This window comes from Portunus trituberculatus, chromosome 41 (assembly GCF_017591435.1).
Source record: "Portunus trituberculatus isolate SZX2019 chromosome 41, ASM1759143v1, whole genome shotgun sequence".
NCBI lineage: Eukaryota > Metazoa > Arthropoda > Malacostraca > Decapoda > Portunidae > Portunus > Portunus trituberculatus.
This window is the reverse complement of record NC_059295.1, coordinates 38,005,453-38,025,629: the sequence shown is the minus strand read 5'-3', so window position 1 is coordinate 38,025,629 and position 20,177 is coordinate 38,005,453. Positions and strand designations below refer to the sequence as shown.

Below are 20,177 nucleotides of genomic sequence, written 5' to 3'. Positions count from 1 at the left end.
TAACTGGAAACTTCACATCACATCTCTTGCTAAAACAGCTTCTGTGAAGTTAGGTGTTCTGAGGCATCTCCGTCAGTTTTTCTTGCTCCTGCAACTGCTAATTCTGTACAAGGGCTTTATCTGTCCTTGTATGGAGCACTCTTCACATGTTTGGGAGGGTTCCACTCACACAGTTTTATTAGATAGAGTGGAATAAAAGGCTTTTCGCCTCATCAACTCCCCTCCTCTGATTGACTGTCTTCAGCCTCTTTCTCACCACTGAAATGTTGCATCTCTTTCTATCTTTTATTGCTATTTTCATGCTAACTGGTCTACTGATCTTGTTAACTGCATGCCTCTGCTCCTCCTGCGGCCTTGCTGCACAAGGCTGGCTTTCTTCTTCCTCTCACCCCTGTTCTGTCCAACCTTCTAATACCAGAATTCTCAGTCATTCATATCTTGCACTGGTAAACTGTGGAACTCCATGCCTGCTTCTATATTTCCATCTTCCAACGATTTAACTTCTTTTAAGAGAGAGGTGTTGAAACATTTGTCCCTGAATTTTGACGAATTCTTTTGATTCTTTTATGGAATCAAAAGCTTTTCATCTCATCACCTCCCCTCCTCTAACTGACTGTCTTTAGCCTCTTTCTCACCGTTGGAACGTTGCATCTCTTTCTATCTTTTATCGCTATTTTCATGCTAACTGCTTTACTGATCTTGCTAACTGCATGCCTCCCCTCCTCCTGCAGCCTCGCTGCACAAGGCTTTCTTCTTCCTCTCATCCGTATTCTGTCCAACTCTCAAATGTAAGAGTTAACCAGTACTTGCAATCATTCATACCTTTCATTGGTAAACTCTGGAACTCTCTTCCTGCTTCTGCATTTCCATCTTCCTGCGACTTGATTTCTTTTAAGAGGGAGGTTTTAAAACATTTGTCCCTATTTTTTGGCTAATTTCTTTAAAATCTTTTAGGGAACCTGCAGTTTCAGTATGCCTTTTTTTTTTTTAATATATTTTGTTGCCCTTGGCAGGTCTTCGTCTTACATAAAAAAAAAAGACCGACATCAATAAAAGCCATACTGGCGATCAGATAGAAGATTTTGAAGTGACCGATGTTTAAGAATCTTCCTATTGAGGATAAATTCAAAAACTTTAGACAATCAAGAGATTAAAGCTATAGGGTGGTAGTTTGAGGGATTAGAACCCTTTTTAGGAACAGACTGAATGTAGGCAAACTTCCAGCAAGAAGAAAACATATAAATTGATAGACATAGTTGGAAGAGTTTGGCCAGGCAAGATGCAAGTACGAAAGCACAGTTTTTTGAGAACAGTATAAGGGACCCGATCAGGTCCATAAGCATTCCAAGGGTTTAGGCTTGCAAACACACGAAAAACATCATTATGAAGAATTTTAATTGAAGCCTTGAAATAGTCAGAGGGAGGAGGAGAGTGAGGGACAAGCCCAAAATCATCCTAGGTGGAGTTGTGAGCAAAGGTTTGAGAGAAAATTTCAGCTTTAGAGATAGTTGAGATGGTAGTGGTGCCATCAGGATGAAATAAAGGAGGGAAAGATGAAGAAGTAAAGTTATTAGATATGTTTTTGGCCAGATGCTAGAAGTCTCGAGGGGAGTTAGAGTTTGAAAGGCTGACATTTTCTATTTATGAAGGAGTGTTTGGCAAGTTGAAGAACAGACTTGGCATGATTCCAGGCAGAAATATAGAGTGCATGAGATTCAGGTGATGGAAGGCTCAAGTACCTCTTGTGAGCATCCTCTGAGAACAGGCTGGTGGTCTGGGAGAGTTAGCTAAAAGAATGGAATATCTTGAAATCTTACATGAATTTAGGTCATAGGAAGATGGAAATACAGAAGCAGATAGCCAGTTTCAGAGTTTACTAGAGAAAGGGATGCATGATTGAGAGTAACATTTAACTTTTGCATTCGAGAGGTGGACAAAATAAAAGTAGGAGAAAGAAGAAAGTCTTGTGCAGCAAGGCCATGGGAAGAGGAGAGACATGCAGTAAACAAGATCAGAAGAGAGTTGCATGACAATAGTAGTAGAAGATAGCAAGAGATGCAACATTGTGTCAGTGAGAAAGAGGCTGATGACAATTAATCAAAGGAGAAGAGTTGATAAGACGAAAAGCTTCTGATTCCAGCCTGTCTAATTAAATAGTGTGAGTAGAACATCCCCCATACATGTAAAGAGTACTCCATACATAGGCCTTATCTGCCCATGTATGGAGCTAGCAGTTGAGGAGGTGAGAAAAACTGGCAGAGATGGCTCAGAACGCCTAATTTCATAGATGCTGTTTTAGTTAGAGAAAAGATGCAAGTTTCCAGTTTAGATTATAAGTAAAGGACAGACTGAGGATATTCATTGTAGAAGAGGGGAACAGTTGAGTGTTAATGAAGAGGGGATAGTTGTCTGGTAGATTGTGTCAAATTGTTAGGTGGAGGAATTGAGTTTTTGAGGCATTGAATTCTACTAAGTTTTCTCTGTCCTAATTTTAGAGAACTGAAATCAGGTGTTCTGTCCCTGAATGATCAATTGACTTCCTGAAGGGTTGGTCATCCCTGAAAAGACATGGAAAAGTGTAGGGTGGTATCATGAGCATAAAAGTGGATCAAATAAGAAGTTTGGTTTAGAAGATCATTGATGAACAATAGAAAGGGAGAGGGTGACAGGACACAACCCAGAGGAACACCATTGTTAATAGATTTAGGAGAACAACAGGGGCTATCTCCATATTAGTAATAGAATGCTCAGAGAGAAAACTTGAGATGGAGTTGTGGAGAAAAGAATAGAAGCTGTTGGAGGGTTGTTTGGAGATAAGAACTTTGTGACAGATCCTATCAAAAGCTTTTGATATATGCAAGGCAACAGCAAAAGTTCCACTTAAATCTCAAAGAGGATGACCAAGACTCAGAAAGGAAAGTGAGAAGATTTGTAAAGTAGCCTTTACGAAAGCCATATTGGTGATCAGATAGAATATTGTGAAGTGATAAATGTTTAAGAATCTTTCTTTTGAGGATAGATTAAAATAGATAAGTAAGAGATTACTCGTAAAGCAATAGGGTAATAATTTGAGGGATTAAATAATCACCCTTTTTTTAGGAACATGCTGAATGTAGGAAAATTTCCAGCAAAAAGGAAAGATAGAAGCCAATAGATGTAGTGAAAGAGTTTGACCAGGCAAGCCTTCTTAGGGTTTAGGCCAGTGGAGGCATGGAAAGCATCATTGTAAAAAATTTTAATTGAAGGCATGGAAAGCATCTTTGTAAAGAATTTTAATTGAAGGCACAAGAGTTTATACTAAAGGTTTGAGAGAAGAGTTGGCATAAGGAAATAGAGTTTATACTAAAGGTTTGAGAGAAGAGTTTAACTTTAGAAGGAGATGAGATGGCAATGGTGCCATCAGGATGAATTAAAGGAGGGAAAGGTGAAGAAGTAAAGTCATTGGAGATGTTTTTGGCCAGATGGCAGACGTCTCAAGGGGTGTTCAATTTCAAAAGGTTTTGACATTTTCTATTATACTAGAACTCATCTGTAGCTACCCACAAGATGTGGCTCCTCTTGGGTGCGACGTTGCCACTGCTATACCAGTACCTTCTTCAAAGAAAACGGAGTGATGATCGTTCTCTACTTCATTAAAAGAAGTCAGAAGAGACCCAAATACCTATGCAGCTATATAGTACATTAAATGCAATAAAGATTCTGGTTATATACATGAAAATGAGACAAGTAATTTACATGTTTGTCAAATAAGTGCACATACGAGTAGAAACATAGTAATATATTGAGTGGTTCCTTGCGTGAGTTAAAGGTAAGAGTGTTGCCCGATTTGCTTTCTCTTGCAAGAAATATCTTTTAAGGCGGAATATGAATTCCTTGGTCTGGCTGCGCAAGACAGTGTATGACGGGGAAGCGTCAGGGGGTCCTTCCATGGTAGTGACCAGAGGAGAAGTGAAGCGACACGTGCGTGGCGACCTGACTCACCCCCTCAACCTCCCCGGGAAATTCCACCTGGGTCGTGAGTGGCAACGTCGCCTGACCTGATATGACACATCACCGTCCATGTATATGAACTAGCTTGATTTATTTTCGTATATGACAATTATTTATATCATCTACCACTTAATTAAGGTTTCTGAATGTTCTGAGAATGTTATTTTTTTTTATAATGCTATGACTACAGGACAGTGAGTAGTTTGTTTTTATTGGAGATTTGGCATAGTCTCACAGCAGACATGGCCAACGCCCTATGGGTAGGTAGGGATGGGTTTTAGTATAGTGAAGGAGTTTTTGGCAAGTTGAAGAACAGACTTGGCATGATTCCAGCAGAAATATAAAGTGCATGAGATTCAGGTGATGGAAGGCTCAAGTACTCGTACCTTTTGTGGACAATGTCTCTATCATGTATAGCATGAGAACAGGTTGCATTAAACCAAGATTTGGTAGGTTTAAATTTAAAGAAAGATTGAGGAATGTATGCCTCCATGCCAGACACTATGACCTCTGTTATGAGCTCAGCACAAAGAGATGGGTCTCTGACATGGAAACAGTAATCATTCTAGGGAAAATCAGCATAATATCTCCTCAGGTCCTCCCCAACTGGCAGAGGCATAACACCAGAGGCACCTCCGCTTTGGGGGATCCTGAAGAGTGATTGGAGAAATAGGACAAGATACAGAAATGAGATTGTGGTTGGAGGAGCCCAAAGGAGATGATAGGGTGACAGCATAAAAGAAATATTAGAGGTAATGAAAAGGTCAAGAATTTTGGGCGTATCTCCAAGACAATCAGGAATATGAGTAGGATGTTGCACCAGTTGCTTTATGTCATGGAGGATAGCAAAGTTGAAGGCTAGTTTACCAGAATGGTGGGAGAGGAAAGCCAAAGCTAGTGGTGAACATTTAAGACTCTAAGGATGGAGATCTCTTTAAGATGATAGAGAGACAGAATGTGTTCCTCAAATTAAATACGTAGTGAAAGAATTTCTTATTATCAGAGAAGTCAGGTTAGAGGTAGATAGGATAGATGAATTTAGTTAGAGAGTGATTCTGAAGTTGTAGCCAGATGGTGGAAAACTTGGAAGATTCAAGAGTGTAGACACAAGAGCAAGTCAAGTTGTTGCACTCATAGATGCAGCATCCAGCTTTGGAAGGAAAAAGACGATAGAGAAAGGGGGATGAAACAGAAAATGGGCTACTGTCAGCTTCCTCAGACACGTGTTTCCATGAGAAAAAGATGATTTTTAGTAGAGGAGAGGCTGTGTTTTACTGAATGAAGATTAGATCCAAGACTACGAATGTTGAAATTAATGAAGAAAAAGTTGAGGGGGTGTTAAAACATTTAGAATCAATACTGGAAGAGTAATCTGACCTGGGTGCATTTGTGGTCTTCCTACTCAGAAGGGGGCTCTGAGGCTGGTGTAGGGGTTGCCATTTTTAACTTCTAATATTAAGAATGGTGTGTGTTATTAGGTGCATGTAGTTTTGTGTGAAGGAGGAGAGTTGTCTTCAGTGGACAGGCTGTGTCTGCCCCTTGAGTTGTGATATACAAAGGAAAATCTTCAGTAAGGTCACAGCCAATTTTAATGGTAAGTACACAGCACCCCATAAACTAGTCTACTAGATTAGAATTAGTGATATTAAGCCACACTGGGAGTAAATTATTGTTTTGGCAGGTGTCTACTGTATTATTTCTCAGATATTTAAATTCATTGATTGTCATTCTCTAATAAATGTGTATTTTCACCCTTTAAGGTATCTTAGAAACACACATCTCCACTTCTCTTCTCAAACACCATCACTACTTCTTTTCTAGCATTTACCTTCAATTTGAACTTCACTTACACCCAATGGAAATTAACCATAACTCACTGTTGTTTCTTTTCACTTGCTGTTAGGAAGACATTGTCATCTGCAAACAGGGATGTTGCTGCATTTTATTCAACTCAATTCTCCCTCCTCTAGCAGCTATCCACGAATATGCTAAATAGCTGGAGACATCACACATCCTTGCTTCACCTCTGTTCCTGTTGTGGACCTCTTGAAGCTCTATCTTAATTTCCTGTAACAACTGATCTCCTCTATCTATTTTAAGAAGGGCTTCTCTATTCACCCCAATATACATTTTCTCTAGTTCCAGGAATGTTGCATACAACTTTTCATTCTTTCCTAAGTACTCACTTGTTATAAATTTAATAGTAAAAATCTGATCCAGTTAACATCTTTGCTGAAACTTCCTCCTTCCTCACTAACCTTCATCTTAATCAAAGAAAGGATTTAATGCAATACAACATTCTAAGGTGATATGCAGGAAATATAATTCATAAATAATGAAATGGCTAAGATAATGTATATTTGTATGATATAATTTACTTCCATTGAAGAAGTAAAATGAAACCAAGTGCTAGAGTATTTGAAAGAAATGGTTGAGAGGATTAAAGCATGCAAAGATGGAATTTAAGGACTGGATGACTAAGAGAATGTATATGAGTATGTTAGGTGTGATGGATGCAAGAGTGCAGAAGTTCATGAAAATAAGAGAAAAGAGGAGATTAAGAGGACTGAAATAGCTCACAAAGCTATATGACACTTGAGGAAAGGCTGACATAGTTACAAATTCATACAAGATTGAAATTCTGCAAAGAATTTGATTTTTTATATAAGTGGCACTGCCCAAGGGCAATTGAAAGAACTAAAAATAAAAAGCAATCAAAGTTTCAATTAGCTGTTAATCCCAAATTAAAGGTCAAAAGAAATATCCAAAATTGGAGGCTAAGGGATATGGTAATCCTATTACTCAGTACTTTGTGGAGTATACCACTTTGTAGCAGTTTGGTCCTTAGTCTATCAAGTGGTTGATAATATAAGTAGTGTGCATCTGAATTTCCTTCATGCCTAAGAGATGGCTACAAGGAGATGAGTAGAAAGAGCTAGGAATAATTTTTCAGTGTTGTTTTTTCTTTAAAGAGGAAAAAAATTAATTATAATGACATGTTATAATAATCATGGTAATTCAATCTTTCAGGTACCTAAGGGGTTATCTGCTACACATGTTGTTCAAGCTATTAGAACACGGTTCTTCAGTAATCATCGGGAAGTGGAGTTCATGTGTGTGTGTGACACTTTGAAGGAGAACACAACCATACTTGAAGAATTGAATGATGCTCAGGTAAGTTGAAAAATGTGGTTTAGTCCTCATTATTGATATAATCTTTCATATTGTTATGATATTCTTGTTGAATTAGTTCTAGGCTTCTTCATGCTGCATGTGATTATATTGAATCATACAGCATCAGCTAAATGCAAATATATATATATATATATATATATATATATATATATATATATATATATATATATATATATATATATATATATATATATATATATATATATATATATATATATATATATATATATATATATATATATATATATATATATATATATATATATATATATACAGGCTACCCCTGCTTAAGGAAGGTGTTACGTTCCTAAAAACCGTTTGTTAAGCTAATTTTCGTTAAGTGAACCAATTATAACAAGTTTAACTCCTGACCTGAGCTTCCATTGAGAGTAAACAAAGCAAAAGTGCATCATGGTATGGTAAAAGGTTTAATGAAAGTAAAAATTATGAAGTTAAACATTTAAGCAGTTTAATTTAAGACTAAGTCATTATGATGTACACTAATGTATGTATGTAAGTAACTTTATAATGCTGATGATCTTAAATTTATGAAGGGAGGGAGAGTGGAGCGGGAAATACACTAGCTGGCAACCTGTGGAATGTAGACAAAGGGCGCATCATTGTACCGCATACAAAACTTATGTACCACATTTCCACAAGGCTTTCCATTTCATCCATTGCAGGGTCACAAGTTCAGGTGGTTCTTTTAGTTTGCAAGGAAGATATGATCTCACCAGCCTTCTTAACCCTTTCCTTCTGGCGCTTAAACTATTTTCCCATTTGCTATGACGGCTAAAAATGGTAAACCTAGAAATTGTCAGAAAACTATTTGAATACTAATAATTATTTTCTCTTTGTTATTCTGAATACAATGATGTACTTTGTAGCTCGATGTGACCTCTGAAAGTTCAGTTTATGCCTTATCAAGGATTGCTCCTCCTCCCGCTGTGTGATCCGTCTTCCAGAAACAGACCGGAGAGCGATGACACTGCGTGCACACACACACACTCTCTCTCTCTCTCTCTCTCTCTCTCTCTCTCTCTCTCTCTCTCTCTCTCTCTCTCTCTCTCTCTCTCTCTCTCTCTCTCTCTCTCTCTCTCTCTCTCTCTCTCTCTCTCTCTCTCTCATCTTGGAGGGGAAATTGTACACTTCCAATGAGAGAGAGAGAGAGAGAGAGAGAGAGAGAGAGAGAGAGAGAGAGAGAGAGATTTCATCCTTTTCATATCAAGTTTCAGGCAAATAACATTATCTCTCTCTCTCTCTCTCTCTCTCTCTCTCTCTCTCTCTCTCTCTCTCTCTCTCTCTCTCTCTCTCTCTCTCTCTCTCTCTCTCTCTCTCTCTCTCTCATTGGAAGTGTACAATTTCCCTCAAGAGAGAGAGAGAGAGAGAGAGAGAGAGAGAGAGAGAGAGAGTGTGCACGCAGGCAATGTGACTGGATGAAGTCTCAGGCAGAATACTGAAAGAATGTAGGGAAGAACTATCAAGTCCTATATACAACATTATAAAATGCTCAATAGAAAATGGAACAGTACCAGTAGAATGGAAAAGAGCTGAGGTGGTTCCCATATATAAGAGTGGAAGGAAGGAAGAACCTTTAAATTACAGACTGGTATCACTAACTAGTGTAATATGCAAGATGTGTGAAAGAATAATAAAGAAACAATGGATCGAGATCCTTGAAGACAACAAATTAATATCAAATAGCCAATTTGGTTTTAGAAAAGGACGGTCTTGTGTAACTAATTTATTGAGTTTCTTTTCTAGAATAGTTGATAGAGTACAAGAGAGAGAGGGATGGGTTGACTGCATTTATTTGGATTTAAAAAAGGCGTTTGACAAAGTGCCACATGCAAGATTACTGTGGAAGTTAGAGGAGAAGGGTGGCTTAAAAGGAAGCACATTGAGATGGATAGAAAATTATTTGAGGGGGAGAGAAATAAGGACGGTAGTTAAAGATATGAAGTCAAAGAGGAGAGCAGTAGAAAGCGGAGTGCCACAGGGGTCAGTATTGGCACCAATACTTTTCCTCATTTATATTAACGACATGCCAGAAGGAGTGAACAGCTACATAAATTTGTTTGCGGACGATACGAAACTGTGCAGAGTTATAAAGCAAAAGGAGGATTGTGAAATACTGCAAGAAGACCTAAATAAGATCTGGGAATGGAGTAAGAAGTGGGAAATGGAATTCAATGTGAACAAAAGCCATATCATGGAAATGGGAAAGAGTGAAAGACGATCTATGGGAATCTATAAGATGGGAGATGGAGTAGAACTGGAGAAAGTCAAAAAGGAAAAGGACTTAGGAGTGACGATGGAAGAAAACAATCAACCAGTAAGCCATATTGATAGAATTTTTAGAGAAACATAATTTGCTAAGGAATATTGGAGTAGCATTTCACTACATGGACAAAGAAATGATGAAGAAATTGATAAGTACTATAATAAGACCCAGATTGGAATATGCAGGAGTAGTGTGGACCCCTCATAAAAAGAAACACATAAAGAAATTGGAGAGGCTACAAAGAAAAGTTACAAGAATGGTTCCAGAATTTGAAGGGATGACATATGAGGAGAGACTAAAGGCTATGGATCTACCAACCCTGGAACAAAGAAGGGAGAGAGGAGACCTGATACAAGTTTATAAATTGATCAACGGAATGGACCAAGTGGATAATGAGAAACTGATCCTGAGAGAAGAATATGACATCCGAAGCACAAGATCGCATAGTAAAAAGCTGAGAAAAGGAAGATGTCTGAGAGATATTAAAAAATATAGTTTCCCAGTGATGTATTGAGACGTGGAACAGTTTAAATGAAGAAGTAGTGTCTGCAACGAGTGTGCACACTTTTAAAGTAAGATTGGATAAGTGTAGATATGGAGACGGGCCACACGAGCATAAAGCCTAGGCCCTGTAAAACTACAACTAGGTAACACACACACACACACACACACACACACACACACACACACACACACACACACACACACACACACACACACACACACACACACACACACACACACACACACACACACACACACACACACTCTCTCTCTCTCTCTCTCTCTCTCTCTCTCTCTCTCTCTCTCTCTCTCTCTCTCTCTCTCTCTCTCTCTCTCTCTCTCTCTCTCTCTCTCTCTCTCTCTCTCTCACTCTGACAAGTTACCTTCTACCATTTTATTATAAAATCGAAGATAATGAAAAAATTAACATGAAAGAATGATAGGTAATATTTTTTTTCACTTTCCGAGTCCTCACTAATGTCTTCGCTTTTTTCAGTTTCTTCTTCAAAATATTCACTGTCACTGTCTTCAAACTCAGAAGCACTGCTAAATACATATGTTCTGTCCTGCTCCATGGTGAGTTATGATCTGAGATCCTTCGCTGTTATCAGGATGTCTCTTTGCACTTATCATGGTGCTCTCCACCTGGCGGGTTGCTGGGGTTGCCAAGTGTCGCCCAGAGAAAGGGAAAATAGCTTAGTTACTGCTAAATTTCCAGAGCTAGTGACAACACTACATGTGGAAACATGCCAGACACTTTCACTCACCAATCTGACTCGAGAAACCGTGCTTGGAGCTCAAAATTGAGGCGCGAAAATTCTTGATTACGGGTATGATCGCCGTTGCTATGGACGCATTGATGCAATCGTATATATACGATTGCCAGAAGGAAAGGTTGAGTGTGTGCTGACTTGAAAATGGTAGACAGTAGATGGAGTCAAGCCATGGTGGGAAGCAATGCTATTAGTTTTCTTGTCTCGTGTCTGTGAATAATATCTAGCTTCACTTCGAGAGTAAGAGACTTCCTGGTCTTAGCAGTGCTAGGTGACATTGCATGGCGTTTTGGTGGCATGTAGAGTGATGGAAGACGAGCTACTGCTGACACTGTTATTGTTTTGAACTAGGGGCAGTGAGTGGTACGCGTTTTTTCCACGAGAGGCGCTGGTGTATTCAAAAGCCTGTCGGCTTGCGTGATACGGTGGGGCTTTCAAACTTGGAAAAAATTACTTGGATAAAATTTTGTTAAAGCGAATTTGGTGTTTGTTAAACGAGCAGATGGTAGTAAAAGGAAACCTTCGTTGCAGCGAAATTTCGTTGTGTGAACCTTCGTTAAGCAGAGGTTGCCTCTATATATATATATATATATATATATATATATATATATATATATATATATATATATATATATATACACACACACACACTTAACCCTCGGCTATCACGCCCAATTGGGGCCGAAATAGCCGCACTATAGCCGAAAACGCAATAGCCGTATTGATCTTGATGGTAAGGCGGTTTTGGCCAATGAGCGCTCAGATATCCCATGACTTCATGGCTGGGCGCGTGATAGCAGGCATCTGAGGTCGCGATAATGAAATTTTAGCAGCTTTTCATGGGTGCGTGATAGCAATAAAACGCGATAGCGGAAGTCGTGATAGCCGAGGGTTGACTGTATATGTATATATATATATATATATATATATATATATATATATATATATATATATATATATATATATATACACTCAACCCTCGATTTGCCGGACTAAAGGGGAAGGCTTGTCCGGGAATGGCAAATGTCCGGCAATGGAAAATGTCCGGGGTCTACCCCTTGCCGGACTTTACCCTATACAGGTTGAACCCGCTTTAACGGCACGCGATTTACCGGAATCCCGTGTTTAACGGCAAAATTTCCGGTGGGAACATAGTGTTGTCTTTAACGGCATTTCGGCACCTGCACCAGCTGTACCAGGAAGTTGAAAATAAATCAGACGTTTTTGTTCAGAAAAACAAAACTGAGGAGAAGAAAGAGACTTTGCACCAGATGTGGAAGACAAGAGAAAGAAAAATAAAAGAAAGGCAGGATCAGGAAGAATAGAAGTAACAGGAGGTGCCGAGGCAAAGGCAAAACCTCCGACGACCATCATCATCATCATCATCATCATCTCACCACGTGGGGCCGTAACACATGCCAATGCCGCCGACACGTAAGCACAACACTCGTGTGACGCGGCAGACTTGTTTACAGTCCAGTACTAGACGTGTATGTCCGCCCGCGCTGCCATCTATAGTGCCCGATTTGCGAACTTTGTCTGGCGCGGTAGTTTGAAATCGACTTGTCCCGGACTTTTTTTTTTTTTTTTTTTTTTTTTTCCCCACAGACTCTTGTCCGGCAAATCCGAAATCCGACAAATGGAGGTCCGGCAAATCGAGGGTTGAGTGTATATATATATATATATATATATATATATATATATATATATATATATATATATATATATATATGTATATATACATATATAATATACATGTACAGTAAGTCCTCGTTTTACAGTACATATGTGTTCCTGAAAACCTTACCGCATATTGAATTTACCGTATACTGAACCCATTATAACATGTAATATTAGGGAGTGTGTTCCAGCACGTCGAAAGTCACACCTACAGAAATAAAAATACATGAAAAAAATCATTAAAAAAATATATAAAAAACGTAAAGTATTGCGCAAAAGAAATAAACAGAAAATGTTTTTTATTTACCTTTCAATCGCCATGTATTCTATTAGATGATGTCCCTCCTGAGGCTAAGGGACAGTAGGGATTTCAGCCCTTACTTATCTTCTGCTGAGTGGGCAGACAAGGATAAGACGTTGTTGTCTGCACTGTCAGAAGCAGATGTAGATGGGCCAGCTTTAGCAGGGTCGGCACATTTCATTGGTTTGAAGAAAGAGAATATTGAGGAAGGGCCAGCTGTAGCAGGGTCGGCACAAGGACGGCATGTCTGACTGGCTTGAAGAATGAGTAGATAGAGGACTGTTTATTTTTTTTTGTTTTTTCATCATAGATTTCTTGATAAATCTTGACACTTTTCTTTACGTCATGTGCCATTTTGCTACTCCTGACAGAATTTGGGTCACGTTCCTTCAGAGTTCAGAGTTTTCAGAGCTTTTTCGATACCACCAAGACATTCTCTAAGAGTTTTGATGTCCAGGCCACGCACAGGTTCTTCTTCCTCGTCTCCCTCTTTTTCTGCCTCCTGTGATGCCTTGTCTAGCTCTATAAGTTCATCATTTGAGAGAAATTCAGCATGGTTTTCCAAAAGATCTTGAACATCATCATCATCAACTTCATTGAAGCCACCCCTATGGCACAGATTTGTTATGTCATTTCTGATCGCACCAATGTTGTCTTCAGCGAAGCCTGGGAAGTCATGCACGCATTCTAGCCATACTTTATTCCACACCAAGTTCATGGTAGACGTCTTCACTTCGTCTCAAGATGACTTGATGTTATCTACAGTGTGCCTGATGTTATACAACTTCCACCATTCTCTGATAGTGGGCTTGCCAGGCCAATCTGTGCCCTTTATGAGTTGCTGCATGGTTTGCCGCTGGTAGTAGGCTTTAAATGTTTGCCATAATTATTATGAATATATTTGTGCTTACAATAGACTTTTTAATATTCCATTTATTCATCTAATTAGTAATGCATGTAAGTAATATGTAATGCAGTTAAAAAAGGGGGGGAGGGAAGAGATAAGAGGTTCCAAGAGTGGTCAAGTTAAAGTTAGTACTTTGAGTGGCGGGGAGGTGTGGTGTGGATGACGTCATCACCCTTGCTCCCTTGCGCTGGACCCTCGGATGACGAGTGGATACTGTATCTGTGAATTTTTTTACCGTATATCAAATCGAGGGTAGTAATTTCCAAATACCGTAACTGAATTTGCCGGATAAAGAACTACTGTATAATGAGGACTTACTGTATATATATATACATATATACATATATATATATATATATATATATATATATATATATATATATATATATATATATATATATATATATGTTTCATTGAAGGTGATAGCTAGTTCAGCATTTGTTATTTTCTTTAAGATATTTTCTTTATATCTTATAGATGTCTTTTTATCTTTTTCAAGTTTTTGTATGACTTCGCTGAAGCTAGTCATGTTGGCTAAATTGTGATTTCGGGTCTGATGACCCTTCCTCAGTAGTGTATCTCTTCTCCTGGTGTCAGAGGGAATGCTGTGACTGGGCTGGGAGGGGTCTATTTATTCCTCCTCGGTGACTCGCTGGCTGTGCGTCCTCACTTGTGATTGGTTAGTGCGCGGCAGCGGGGTCTGTTCAGCAAGCTGGTGCGCAGTTCTTGCTCTACGTGCACTGGGCAAGGCTTGAAGATCATCTTCCTGCTGATTCATTGCTGGGTTCGTGTCCTTGATGTAGAGGGCTTCTAATATTGCAAGGCATCTTGAATCGTTACAATTTGCTAAGATTTCAGTGTTTTCTTCTAAAGTTTCCTTGTTGATGGTCATTCCATGGGTTTCTTGCATATGTTTTTTGGGTGCTCCAGATGCTAAGTGGAGTGTTAGTCGCCGGGAGAGTTGTGTTGTGGTCATCCCAATATAGGTTGGTTGGAGGAATTCACAGTTTCCTCTGTTGCATGTGAACCTATAGATGAGATGAGACTTCTGGAGGGTCTCTTTTTCTTTTGAAGGGTTGTTTTTAAGCAGAAGATGTTGCGTCTTCTTCGTTTTGTAATATATGGTTAGCTTCAGTGATGTATTAGGGTCTGATGGTTTGATATTTTTTCATTACTATCTGTCTCATGATCTGCTCATCTTTGTATGCAGTGGAGAATGTAGCTTTGTAGAAAATCTCAATATCTTCTTTTTTCTCGTTTTTCTTTCTTGTTGTACCAGCTGTCTATGAGTTTCCTTGTGAGTTGGTGGATATCCTTTTCACTGAAGCCGTTGTTGACTAAAACTTGAGATGAACGCTCAATTTCTTTGTGGACTTGCTTCCACATTCTGCAATGTGTGAGGGCTCTTCTTATATAGGTGCCGATGGTGGAGTTCTTGTATTTCTGGGGGCACTCACTGCATCCATTGAGGCAATATCCCAGGTTGGTGGGCTTCGTATAAACAGTTGTAATTAATTTCTCGTTTTCTTGGCTGATGAGGACGTCGAGGAAGGGCATGCTTCTGTCACTGCTGCTTTCTTTGGTGAAGGTAAGGCCAGAAACTTCTTGGAGGCGGAGTCATAGATGTTTGGCTTCTTCTTCATTTTTGGTCTTGATAAAGATGTCATCTACATATCTGCAGTAGATCATGGGTTTCTCAGTAGTGCTGAAAACTTCTTCATCGATGCATCCCATGAAAAAGTTGGCCATTAGTACTCCAAGGGGGGATCCTATGGCAACTCCGTCCACTTGGCAATACAGTGCTTACTCAAATTTTGCAAGTTCAAATTTTGTGATACGCCAATTTTGCGACCAAGGACAAAAAGTTGCCATTTTTAAAATTTCCCCATCTTGCTCCTTTCTCCTGGTATTGCGAGTGGTGGCGGGAGAGAGAGCGTTCCCGCAAATTATATATTACTGTATTATATAGGTAATATTTTATTAATTTATTCATATTTATCATATTATACTATATTATTATCATATTTATATTATATTTATCATAGTTTGGTGGTTTTTGGCTAGTTTTCATAAAAATCTGGCAGTGATTCAACTAAGCTCATCCGGCAACACTGCCCTGCTGCCTCCCGCCTTCCATTTGTTCACGTACACCTCCACGGAGTTCTCTCTGCAAATTTGGAGGAATCCTTGTGGTCGACTTTGTGCGACATGGCGCCACCAACCAAGAAAAACATTAGGCTAACTTTGGAGTAGAAGATAAAGATAATTAAGATGAAAAGAGATGGAAAAAGGAACTGTGATATTTCCAGAGAGTTTGGTGTGGGAGAATCAACTGTGAGAATGGTGTTTAAAAACAGTGAGAAAATTGATAAAGCTGTAAAAACCTATGGTGGACAGATTTTTTATTCTCGTAGCCATTGTACAAATACTGTGATCATTCATATGGAAAGATACCTGGCTCAATATATATGGGATATAAATATGGGCAAAATATTAGGAAAATATTGAAAAATTAGGCGATCATGGACGAGGGGTTCACCATATTAAATTTTTCCCATAGGAATAATACTTCCAATTTTGCGATTTCCAAATTTGCGACTCACAATGCCGCCCCATTTCCAAATTTGCGACTCACAATGCCGCCCCATTTCTCGCAAAATTGGAGTAAGCACTGTACTTGTCCCCTCGAGGGAGATGAATGGTGCTTCTGTCATGTCCTCTCCAAACCCAGCAAATATCAGGAAAGAGTTGAATGTGAGGTCTTAATAGATAATGTAAACAAGCTACTAAAGGGCGATAAAGTAGTGTTCAACCCTACTTTCAAGCAAGAAGTTCTATCAGAAGCAATGAAATCAAGGACACTTCAAGAGTAACATCCTAGAGGAACTACACATCAATGCAGCGAAACAACTAAGATCTGACCCTAACATCACCATCAGAAGGGCTGACAAAGCCGCTGTTTATGTCCTCATAGACACCAACGAATACCTTGGGAAAATGGATTGCATCCTCAACGATACAATGAAATTCAAGAAGATAACAAGAAATCCTACTGAACAACTTAAGAAGAAAGTGAACAAGCTTATAGCCAAAAATAATGCCACCAGCGACATCAAACTCAACCGACTACTCGGCGAATACGAAATGGAATACTGCTACGGCAACGTCAAGACTCACAAGCCGGGCAATAAACTAAGACCAATTATATCCCAAATGGTGTAGGTGGAGGTAGGTATTTGGGATATAATTGGTCTTAGTTTATTGCCCGGCTTGTGAGTCTTGACGTTGCTGTAGCAGTATCCCATTTCGTATTCGCCGAGTAGTCGGTTGAGTTTGATGTCGCTGGTGGCATTATTTTTGGCTATAAGTTTGTTCACTTTCTTCTTAAGTTGTTCAGTAGGATTTCTTGTTATCTTCTTGAATTTCATTGTATCGTTGAGGATGCAATCCATTTTCCCAAGGTATTCATTGGTGTCTATGAGGACGTAAACAGCGGCTTTGTCGGCCCTTCTGATGGTGATGTTAGGGTCAGATCTTAGTTGTTTCGCTGCATCGATGTGTCGTTTCTCTAGGATGTTACTCTTGAAGTGTCCTCTTGATTTTGTTACTTCTGATAGAAGTTCTTGCTTGAAAGTAGGGTTGACCACTACTTTATCGCCCTCTAGTAGCTTGTTTACGTTATCTATTAAGACCTCACATTCAACTCTTTTCTGATATATGCTGGGTTTGGAGAGGACATGACGGAAGCACCATTCATCTCCCCTTGAGGGGACAAGTATTGCCAAGTGGCAAGAGTTGCCTTGGGATCCCCCCTTGGACTACTAATGGCCAACTTTTTCATGGGATGCATCAAAGAAGTTTTCAGTACTACTGAGAAACCCGAGATCTACTGCAGATATATAGATGACATCTTTATCAAGACCAAAAATGAAGAAGCCGAACATGTACGACTCCGCCTCCAAGAAGTTTCTGGCCTTACCTTCACCAAAGAAAGCAGCAGTGACGGAAGCATGCCCTTCCTCGACGTCCTCATCAGCCAAGAAAACGAGAAATTCATTACTACTGTTTATACGAAGCCCACCAACCCGGGATATTGCCTCAATGGACGCAGTGAGTGCCCCCAGAAATACAAGGACTCCACCATCGGCGCCTATATAAGAAGAGCCTTCACACATTGTCAAAGGTATGGTCATACTGAGGCAAACTGCAATGCCAAGAAAAATGGTGAGCATCCTGTTTCCTTTAAATGTGCCGGCAACCACAAGTCCAAGGATTGCACATCTACAGAGAAGAAATGCATAAACTGTGTGAGGTTTAAGAAACAGAATACTGAATACTTGCTGTGTTGTGTTGGAAAGTGAGATTGACAGGATCAGAAATATTATAGATCATGGCTACTAATGCTGTGAGCTCTATGTTGAAATGTGGTTTATCAAATGTCCAGTCAGTTGGAAACAAGACAATAGAAATCAGAACTTTATTTAATGATGAGAATCTGGATATTCTTGCTTTGACTGAAACATGGCTGAGTGAATATGATACTGCAAAAATTAAAGAAATGACCCCTGATACTCATACATATGTGCACATACCAAGGAACACGATGCAGACCCATACAGACTACATGAGCCAAGAAATAACCTTGACATGGGATGTCGAGTACAGGGAGTCCTCAGGTTACGACGGTCTTGACTTATGACATTTCATGGTTACGAACGCGCCCACAAAAACATAAAAAAAAAAAAAAATTAGGTGTCATTCCGTCTTACGTGGTTTAGTGTTGTAAGCGATGTAAACAAATACGAACTAGTTTTAGGCACGCGGCGGAAGAATATGCTTTGTTGTGGTTGTAGGGCGAGGAAGACGGCATCTCAAGTCTCTGAACATACACCATTTTGGTTGTTTGCACTGTCTCTCTCTCTCTCTTGGTTATGGCTCCCAAACGTAAGGTTTTGCCTCTCTTGATTCACCTTCCCTAGTATCTCCAGCACCTTCTGCAGCTTCCTCTACACAATAAGCCTGTCTCTCTCTCCCTTGTAATGCCTCCTTCCAATGTGCAAGCCAACCAAAGGAATAAAGGTAAGAATTTTTTTTTTTCTGATGTTCCGACATATTTGTTCAAGGAAGTTTATGATTTTAACGGCATGGAAATCAAAGACAATTATAGATGCTAGTTGCTTTTGAGGGAGGCTTTGCTGAGCGCTGCCTCGCAGTGGAGCGGAGCCTTGAACAAACACCCCAAGTAACAAGTAACAAGTAACAAGTAACAAGTAGTAACATTGCAGTACGTGGAAGCAAGTCCACAAAGAAATTGAGCGTTCATCTCAAGTTTTAGTCAACAACGGCTTCAGTGAAAAGGATATCCACCGACTCACAAGGAAAATCATAGACAGCTGGTACAACAACAAGAAAGAAAACGAGAAGAAAGAAGAAATTGAGATTTTCTACAAAGCTGCATTCTCCACTGTATGATAGCAGCGTGAAAGAGAAGAGTGAATGATTGTTCGGTTATCTTGTTTCACGTGTGAATGATACCCTTTGCCTGTAAAGAGGTAATGATTGTCTGCCTTCCCTCGGGCTGTATACGTGGCGTGAATGAAAGGTTACTTGGTTTAGGAAAACTTGAGCACGGCCAGTGTGCCTCCACCACGCACAGCTCCCTGTACTCGCACCTGCTGCACCTTGTTGTCTAGCAAGAGTATACACGTTGCTCGTTGCCATTGTGTTTCCCTGTTCCTCGGTGATGATGGTGTCAACACATCTACGTAGCAAACATGGCGCAGTGAGTAGGATCGCCGAGTGAAGGATTATGGAACCTAAAAGTGACTGACAGTGACGCTGTATTGTGTGCGCATTTGTTTGCTGTTCTCACGCCGAGAAGATGGAGCAGCAATTAGAACGGCTGACCACCCTTCTTGCGACGCAAATGGAGCTGACACAGCAACAAGAAGCACAGCAGCGGGAGCGGGATGAGGCACACCAACAGGAAATGCGCGCCCTGTTATCGGGGTTAACTGGTGCTCCGCCCTCTCACAGTGCACGAGATGGTGAACCAGTGCAGAAAACTAAGCTGCATAACAGTGTGGTGACTCCTCCTTACCTCACATGGTCTGCTTCGCTGAGGGAGTTTGATGCGTGGCGGCACAAATTTGAAGGGTACGCTCGCCTTGTACTGCATACAAAGAAGATGAGCGGATCATGAGGCAGATAGTAATGAAAAATATCAAACCATCAGACCCTAATACATCACTGAAGCTAACCATATATTACAAAATGCTTAAAAACAACCTTTCAAAAGAAAAAGAGAGCCTCCAGAAGTCTCATCTCATCTATAGGTTCACATGCAACAGAGGAAACTGTGAATTTCTCCAACCAACCTATATTGGGATGACACAACACGACTCTCCTGGCGACTAACACTCCACTTTGCATCTGGAGCACCCAAAAAACATATGCAAGAAACCCATGAAATGACCATCAACAAGGAAACTTTAGAAGAAAACACTGAAATCTTAACAAATTGTAATGATTCAAGACGCCTTG

At 39.8% G+C, this 20,177-nt stretch overlaps 1 protein-coding gene across 5 annotated transcripts in view; it reads left to right on the top strand.

The window, feature by feature from the left end:
* Window positions 1-20,177, top strand: part of LOC123517105 — a 53,181-nt gene that overhangs the window by 10,899 nt on the left and 22,105 nt on the right. For all 5 annotated transcript variants that reach the window (XR_006678395.1, XR_006678394.1, XM_045277000.1 and 2 more), the window contains one exon: window positions 7,021-7,164. Coding sequence is in view for 3 of the 5 variants with exons in the window: in XM_045277000.1 (XP_045132935.1) it covers window positions 7,021-7,164 (144 nt within the window). In the remaining 2 variants the exon portion in view is untranslated. The remainder of the gene's footprint in view (window positions 1-7,020; window positions 7,165-20,177) is intronic.